General features: G+C 56.9%; 1 protein-coding gene across 8 annotated transcripts in view; it reads left to right on the forward strand.

Annotated features, from left to right (window-relative positions):
* Window positions 1–7924, forward strand: part of LOC108293979 (regulator of telomere elongation helicase 1) — a 38820-nt gene that overhangs the window by 16129 nt on the left and 14767 nt on the right. For all 8 annotated transcript variants that reach the window (XR_005197870.1, XM_017515666.2, XM_037733923.1 and 5 more), the window contains 5 exons: window positions 916–1069; window positions 4489–4527; window positions 4604–4682; window positions 5599–5696; window positions 6364–6419. Coding sequence is in view for 7 of the 8 variants with exons in the window: in XM_017515666.2 (XP_017371155.2) it covers window positions 916–1069; window positions 4489–4527; window positions 4604–4682; window positions 5599–5696; window positions 6364–6419 (426 nt within the window). In the remaining variant the exon portion in view is untranslated. The remainder of the gene's footprint in view (window positions 1–915; window positions 1070–4488; window positions 4528–4603; window positions 4683–5598; window positions 5697–6363; window positions 6420–7924) is intronic.

A 7924-nucleotide genomic window follows, 5' to 3' on the forward strand; every position in this document is an offset into this window, starting at 1 on the left:
GAGAATTGCCTGAACCCAGGAGGCGGAGGTTGCGGTGAGCCGAGATCGCACCATTGCACTCCAGCCCGGGCAACAAGAGTGAAACTCCGTCCCAAAAAAAAAAAAAACGTTGGCTGGGCATGGTGGCTCACGCCTGTAATCCCAGCACTTTGAGACACCAAGGTGGGTGGATCATGAGGTCAAGAGATCAAGACCATCCTGGCCAACGTGGTGAAACCTCATCTCTACTAAAAATACAAAAAAATTAGCTGGACATGGTGGCACTTGCCTATAGTCCCAGCTGCTCGGGAGGCTGAGGCAGGAGAATTGCTTGAACCCCGGAGATGGAGATTGCAGTGAGCTGAGATCACACCAGTGTACTTCAGCCCGGTGACAGAGCGAGACTCCGTCTCAAAGAAAAAAAAATGTTGGCAACTCAAGTGAAACAATCATTATTTGTTTGTTTTTTGAGACAGGATCTCATTCTGTCATCCAGGCTGGAGTGCAGTGGCACAATCTTGGCTCACTGCAATCTCCGCCTGCTGCGTTCAAGTCAGCCTCCCGAGTAGCTGGAACTACAGGGGCACATCACCATGCCTGGCTAATTTGTGTATTTTTTGTAGAGAAGGGGTTTTGCACCGTTGCCCAGGCTGGTCTTGAACTCCTGAGATCAAGTGATCTGCCTGTCTCGGCCCACCCAAAGTGCTGGATTTACAGGTGTGAGCCATCATGCCCGGCCTGAAATAATCGTTTCTAAACATTGGCCAGACAGTTGTGTTTGGACCTGCTTGTGACCTGGCCTCAGAGACTCCAGGACATGGCTTTGGGGACTTGGCTGTCAGCTTCCTGTGCCTTCTGTACCCCCACCCATTTCTGCTTCCTGGAACCCCCGATCCTGTCCTGTTCTGTGGTGATTCGGGTGTGGTTGGCCTCCAGGAGAAGATGTGTGAAGAATCGGCATCATTTGACCTGACCCCCCATGACCTGGCTTCAGGACTGGACGTCATAGACCGGGTGCTGGAGGAGCAAACCAAGGCAGCGCAGCAGGGCGATCCCCCCCCGGAGTTCAGCGCAGACACCCCCAGCTCAGGTGCGTTCACAGCCAGGCTCCTGGGTCCTGAGCCCCAGGCTGCCATGGGTGGCAGCCTGCCCTGTGACTGTGTGTGGTCTCCCTGGGCACCACACAGGCTGGCACTGCATGGCATCAGCTTCTCTCAGAGGCTTCCTGGGTGTGAATTGTTCAGGGTCCTGTAGACCGTGGAAGGGCCGTTATTGTTCAGTAGTTCTGGCATTTTCTGAAGACGTCTTCTCCCAGCCAGTATCAACTTGGCCTCTACTATGTAAAATTGGAAAACCACATCGCTTGAGGCCAGGAGTTTGAGACCAGCCTGAGCAACAGAGCGAAACCTGGCCGCTACCAGAAACTTAGCCAGGTGTGGTGGTGTGCGCCTGTGGCCTGAGCTGTCCTGGAGGCTGAAGTGGGAGGAGCGTGAGCCTGGGAGGCAGAGGTTGCCCCAGATGGCTTCACTGCTCTCCAGCCTGGGCGACAGAGTAAGGCCATCTCAAAAAAAAGGGAAAACTAAATATATTCACTGTAAGTGCAGTTTGCATTTTTAAATGACCTGCGAATCTGCTGCCATGTCACTTGCTGTGCTGTGGATTCCTTCCCAGTATTTGTCCAGAGTCGTATTTTCATACAGCACTGGTCATGGCACACATGGAAATCCTTTATGGATGTGTTCAGTTGGTCCATATTCTCTTTCTTTCTTTCTTTTTTTTCTGAGATAGAGTTTTGCTCTTATTGCCCAGGCGGGAGTGCAGTGGCACAGTGTCTGCTCACTGCAGCCTCTGTCTCCCGGGTCTGAGCGATTCCATGCCTCAGCCTCTTGAGTAACTGGGATTACAGGTGCCCGCCACCACACCCAGTTAATTTTTTGTATTTTTAGTAGAGACAGGGTTTCACCATGTTGGCCAGACTGGTCTTGAACTCCTGACCTCAGGTGATCCACCTGCCTCAGCCTCCCAAAGTGCTGGGATTACAGGTGTGAGCCGCTGCACCCTGCCTTGGTCTGTATTTTCTACATGGTCTCTGTAAACAGCTGACTAGGAGTCTGAATATTTCCATATGTTCTTCTGCTGTGACACTACTTTGACGTGAGCATCTCTGGGTATAAACAGCGTCAGCTTCCCCCGTTTTCCTTTAAAATCACACGTGTGGACAGACACCATGGGGACCCTGGACCCTGGGCAGCCCCGTCCTCACCCCCTCACCAAGGCTGCTGCGTGGTAGAGAGAGAGTTCTCAAACTTGTCATTTGTTTAGCACAGAAGTGCTCAGGTGTTCTGGCTTTAGGGTCCCTTGGTATGTATATACACATATTTAAGTGACAGGGTCTCACTCTGTGACCCAGGCTGGAATGCACGATCACAGCTCCCTGTAGCCTCGGTCTCCTGGGTTGACAGGATCTTCCCACCTCAGCCTCTTGAAGCGCTGGGACAGCAGGTGCACACCACTGCCACCGGCTCTCAAGACTGCCACGCAGGGTGCTGCAGTAGGGGAAGGGGTTCCTGGGACTTTGAATGCTCCACTTCCCTCCTCTCATGGTCCCCCAACCCTGTCTCTCTAACTGGGAGCAGACGGCCACCTCTTTCCATCCTTTGCTCGGCTCAGGGTAGGGAGAGTGACAGGTCTCCTTCCCGTGTCTCTGCAGCTGCTGTTTCGTCGGGGGGGGGGAGTGCCACCTCTTTGCTGATGTTTGCTCGTGCACATGGCATAGTCTGTGGCCACAGTGAGTCACGGGGGGTGAGCTGCAGCCTCTTTGTGGTGGTCACTTGGAATGGGGACAGATTGGGTCAGAAGAGTTCTGTCCAACAAGAAGGCTGTCCTCTTCCTGGTCCTTTGGCTGGAAGAGAGGACGTTTCTCAGGCTGTTTTTGGTTTGTGCCTATGGTGTTTCCAGGTTGCAAGGTTCCTAGCACCTCGGCCAGGTTATATAACGTGTGAGCAACCACCCACCCACCCCATCACCACTGTTTCCCTTCTCCACTCTCCAGTTTTGGTAGTTGCTTGAAGTGCAGGGCTTTTTGTTGAATCTCGTGGGGGACATGTGGTGGGGGACGCTGCTTCTGTCTCATTCAGGACTGGAGCTTCAGTTTTCACCCCTGTTCATTCCCCACCCCTTTGGAGATGGGGTCTCGCTCTGTCTCCCAGGCTGGAGAGCAGTGGTGCCGTCACAGCTCACTGCAGCCACCACCTCCTGGGCTCAGGTGATTCTCCTGCCTCAGCCTGCCAAACTCCTGGGACTACAGGCGTGTGCCACCTTGCTCAGCAGGGTCCATTCTTTTCCTCACACTTTATTTATTGAAGAGCCCAGGCCGTTTACCCTGAGGGTCTGAATCTGTGTACGGGAGGGGAAGTCCTGTCGGTTCCCGCGTCTTCTCTGCACTTAGGTGGTTTGAGAGCCTGTTACACTTGGGCAGGAGTCTAATCTGTGTACGAGAGGGGCAGTCACACGAGTTCCCGGTGCATTTAGGTGGTTTTGTTTTGTTTGTTGTTTGTTTTTGAGAAGGAGTCTTGTTCTGTCGCCAGGCTGGAGTGCAGTGGCGTGATCTCGGCTCACTGCAACCTCTGCCTCCCGGGTTCAAGCTGCTTCTGCCTCAGCCTCCCAAGTAGCTGGGACTACAGGCGCACACCACCACGTCTGGCTAATTTTTTGTATTTTAGTAGAGACGGGGTTTCACCATGTTGGCCAGGATGGTCTCAAACTCCTGACCTCGAGATCCGCCTGCCTCGGCCTCCTAAAGTGCTGGGATTACAGGCATGAGCCACCGCACCTGGCATTAGGTAGCTTGAGAGCCCAGTTAGACTTGGGCTGCTTTTTGCAGGGCTCCAGGTGGGATGATGCCCTTTCTATCAGGCATATCACAGTATCCTGTTTCCGTTCTCTTCTGATGCTAACAGTGTTGCTGCTGAACACCTGGATCTGTTAATTATTGGGGGTTGAAAGATGGTAGTATGCTAATTCCACAACTTAGTCGTTAGCAGGAATAATTTAGGACAGTGGTCTGCGTCACATCAGCTGTGTGTGGTGCTGTTCACACAGGAAAGGCGGGATGAACGCCGGGTGGGGTCCCGTTCACGCAGGAAAGGCGGGATGAACGCCGGGTGGGGTCCCGTTCATGCAGGAAAGGCGGGATGAACGCCGGGTGGGGTCCCGTTCATGCAGGAAAGGCGGGATGAATGCCGGTTGTGGTCCCGTTCACGCAGGAAAGGCGGGATGAATGCTGTGTGTGAATCCTATTCATGGGATCCAGTGTCTCAAAAATAAATAAATAAAGGGAAAACACCTCCTGCTTCTCTGGTGTCTCCAGTTCGGATCTGGCCTGCACGGATTCCATGGAGCCTCTTCCTTCCCTTGTTGCTGTCCTTTCTTCCCCGCCAGGGATCCTGTTACGGGCACAGTTGTTGGAACGAGCGTGAACTGTGCCTTTGCTGCTTTTCTGTTACGCAGGACTGAACATGGAGCTGGAAGACATTGCAAAGCTGAAGAGTAAGTGCCGCCCTCCCGCCCTTCCTACCTCCTTGGAGCTGGGTGAGGCCTCCCCTGACACCCCCTCGACCCACAGTGATTCTGCTTCGCCTGGAGGGGGCCATCGATGCCATTGAGCTGCCTGGAGACAACAGTGGAGTCACCAAGCCAGGGAGGTGAGAGGCGAGGAGGGAGCCACGTCACTGCAGGCCCAGCCTGGAGCTAGAGACAGGCCGTGCTGCAGTCCTGGGTCCCCACACACCAGTGAGTTCTGTTTTCCCTTTGTGAGACCCAGCAGGAGCGCCCGCTTTATATTACTTGTTGAGACGTTGAGAGCAGCAGCACACGCTCCCACACAGGCCCTGGGTCTTCCATAGTTTCTCCCTTGCCAGGCCTTTCCTTGGACCCTGCTCCAGCCCTTCGTTTGCAGCACAGGTGCCTGTTAGAACAAGCCCTTATCGTTAGGACCGTGCGTGTCCCAAGCCACCTCTTGTGGACTCCGGGAGGCCCGGAACATTCTGAATGCTCTGTGGGGCTCTAGTCCTCGCAGCCATGGCAGCAGGGTTCATCGTCTGTCCTGCAGGCAGATGAGGAGTCAGGGCTGGGCCTGCATGGGGGCTCTCCTCAACACACAGCCACCAAGGCGGAGTGCGTTCTGGGCCCTGAGCGCCGACCTTGTGGGGGCTCCCAGTTGCTTGCAGGTGGAGCCAGTGTCCTCAGCGTAAGGCCCAAGGCTCTGACCTGGCTCCTTGGCCACCTTGGACCCCCATGGGCCCCTCCTGTAGCTTCTGCTGCTCCCATCACTGTCATTTTCCAAAGCTCTGGGGACTCTGCCACCACCTCCCAGAAGCCCCTGACAACCCCCCAGCGACCCCATCCCTCCCCTCCAGTGGGCAGCCCCTGCCCTTGTGGCTGTTCTCCTGCTGGCCAGGCCTCCTCTCTCCACCTCTCACCTCCCGTACTGGCATCCCCTGGACGGCTCAGTTTGTTTCCGAGGGAAGGAAACTCACATGGCCATTGCCTTAAGCTCCCAAAGCCACAGCCAGGTCTCCGCCCCCGGCGCCAGGCCCAAGCTTGCCTTCTCCTCGGCAGCTACATCTTTGAGCTGTTTGCTGAAGCCCAGCTCACGTTTCAGACCAAGGGCTGCATCCTGGACTCGCTGGACCAGATCATCCAGCACCTGGCAGGACGTGAGTGCTGGGGTGGGGTCTTCAGTGCAGGCCAGTGTGGGGCGGCGGGGTGCAGGCCTTCCATCCTGGCACGCAAGCCCCCGGCCGCACCTGCTGTCAGCCGACAGCAGGAACAGGTCCGCTGAGCCTCGCCTTCCGATTGGGACATGGCGGCATGAGTGCCACTTGCCAACTGCTGTAGAGCCGTAGTCCTGCAGCCTCATCCCATTATTCCCCTTTTAAGGAAGAGCAGCCCGAGGCCCTAGCTGGGTTCTGGGCCCTCTGGCTTTTCCATGCCACCCAAATCCTGCTTCTGCTCAGGGTTGTGGGGTCCAGAGGCTTTGAGGGACAGTGTCCCCATGGGCTGCTTTGGTTTGAGATGCCAGACCCAGTGGGGTCTTTACTGCACTCCTGGGTGCTGGGGAGGGTGGCTCTTGCTGCTTCAACCCTTATTTGACCATGGAGCCTCTTTTCAAGCTCCACTGACCCCCCTGGAGACTGTCCCTGCCTGGCTTCTCTCCTGGTTGCTGGGAAGAGCAGGCGAGCTGCCTGCCCTGAGTGGGTGCTGCGACCCACCCTGGGTCCCCGTCACGCAGGAGCTGGAGCTGAGCTGGCTCATGGCTGAAGGGGTCGGGGCCAGGGCCTCCCCTGCCTGTGATGTGGGTGTCAGTGCCCTGCTGCCCCCTAGGTGCTGGAGTGTTCACCAACACAGCTGGACTGCAGAAGCTGGCGGACATCATCCAGGTGGGGCCTGCTCCTCTGTGACATCCCCTTCCCCAATGGAAGCTGGGCGGGTGCCTTCTCCTGCTGTACTTGTTACTGATTCTAGACTTGGGGAGGGGACAAAGGCCCCCCACCACATGTTTCTAATTGGCAAACCCACAGCACCTTTCCCGTGCCCTGAGCCCACACTGGGAGAGCAGGGATGGTGGAGGGCGAGGTCTGGTGGCACGTGGCTGCTTAGGGATCATGCCCATGTGAGGTCTGCTCCTGGCTCCATGCCTGTAGCAGCACCTGCACCTGCTTTCCCCGATGCAGAGGTGCTTGTTGGGTTTGTGGAGGGCAAGCCCCGTTTTTAGGTGCTCTGGGCACACTCTTGCCTCTCCTGGGCCTTGCTGAGTTTTTAGAAGCAGACCCTGAAGTCCCTGACTGGGAGGCCATGAGTCCTTGGTGAAATCGGGACAGGTGGCCATATGGAGCTGTGTGAGGCTGCCTGTGTGCTGCCCACACTACACCTCCTGGCCACGTGAGGTCGTGGTGGGGTTGGCCGGGGCTGTCCAGCTCTGTGACAGCTTCATGAGTGTCTGTCTGGCCTTTGTGGTGCTCAAGCTGGGGAGGCTGCAGAAGAACCCTGGGACGTATGGCCAGCCTGTGCACATGCTGCAGTGCTCTGTCCATGCTGCCGGACAGCCAGGTGCTGCCTTCTCCTTCACAGATGCAGCTCTGAGCAGGCGTGAGGCCTGGTCAGGGAGCAGGTGCGGTGGGCACGGGGTGGTGGGGCCCAGGCTCAGCCCTCTCCACCTTGGCCATCTCTGCAGCCAGTGACACCACAGCCTGTAGCCTGTGTCTTCTCTGTGTGGCAGGTGGGGCTGGAAGGAGCATTGCCTTGTCCTCCCAGCTCCTCCCCAAAGGCATGGTATCCCAGGACCCACACACGCCCTCTCTGTGGCTCCTGCCTGCCAAGGGCCGCTGTGCTGTCTTGCCTGGAGTATGGCTGGCTCTTTAAGCCAGAGGCGGTGTACCTGCTAGGCAGACCTGCTTCCTTGTCAGGTCGCTGCAGAGCACCTGCAGCATATGGCCAGACCAGGCAGCCTGCGGCACCAGGGCCTAGAGGGCAGGTGTGTGCTGGTGGCAACCTTCCCCTCCCTGGAATGTGGCTTCCCAGGCTCTACTTATGGAAAAGTCTTCCCTCTCGTCCACACTGGAACCAAACCCTGCTCCACTGGTTTAGAATATCCTTTGGCTGCTGCTCTCATTAGCCGCTGAGAGACTCAGGTCTGCCCAGCCCTGGGGGTGATGAACAACCGAGCACAGTGCTCAACTGCCACTGCTCCTGAGCCCTGCGGGTGCTCCTGTGGGGACATGGGTGTGCTGGGCAGGCGTGGGCAGTGCTTACAGGGTGGGTGCTGGGTCGGTCTTGCAGCCCTGAGTTACAGGTGACCTTGGGGGCAGAGTGAGGCTGGTGGTCCCAGGATGAGGATGTAGGATGCACAGCTTAGCTGGGGGCGAACTCCGGGCAGGGCCGGTGG

Source organism: Cebus imitator, unplaced genomic scaffold, assembly GCF_001604975.1.
Source record: "Cebus imitator isolate Cc_AM_T3 unplaced genomic scaffold, Cebus_imitator-1.0 Scaffold555, whole genome shotgun sequence".
Taxonomy (NCBI): Eukaryota; Metazoa; Chordata; class Mammalia; order Primates; family Cebidae; genus Cebus; species Cebus imitator.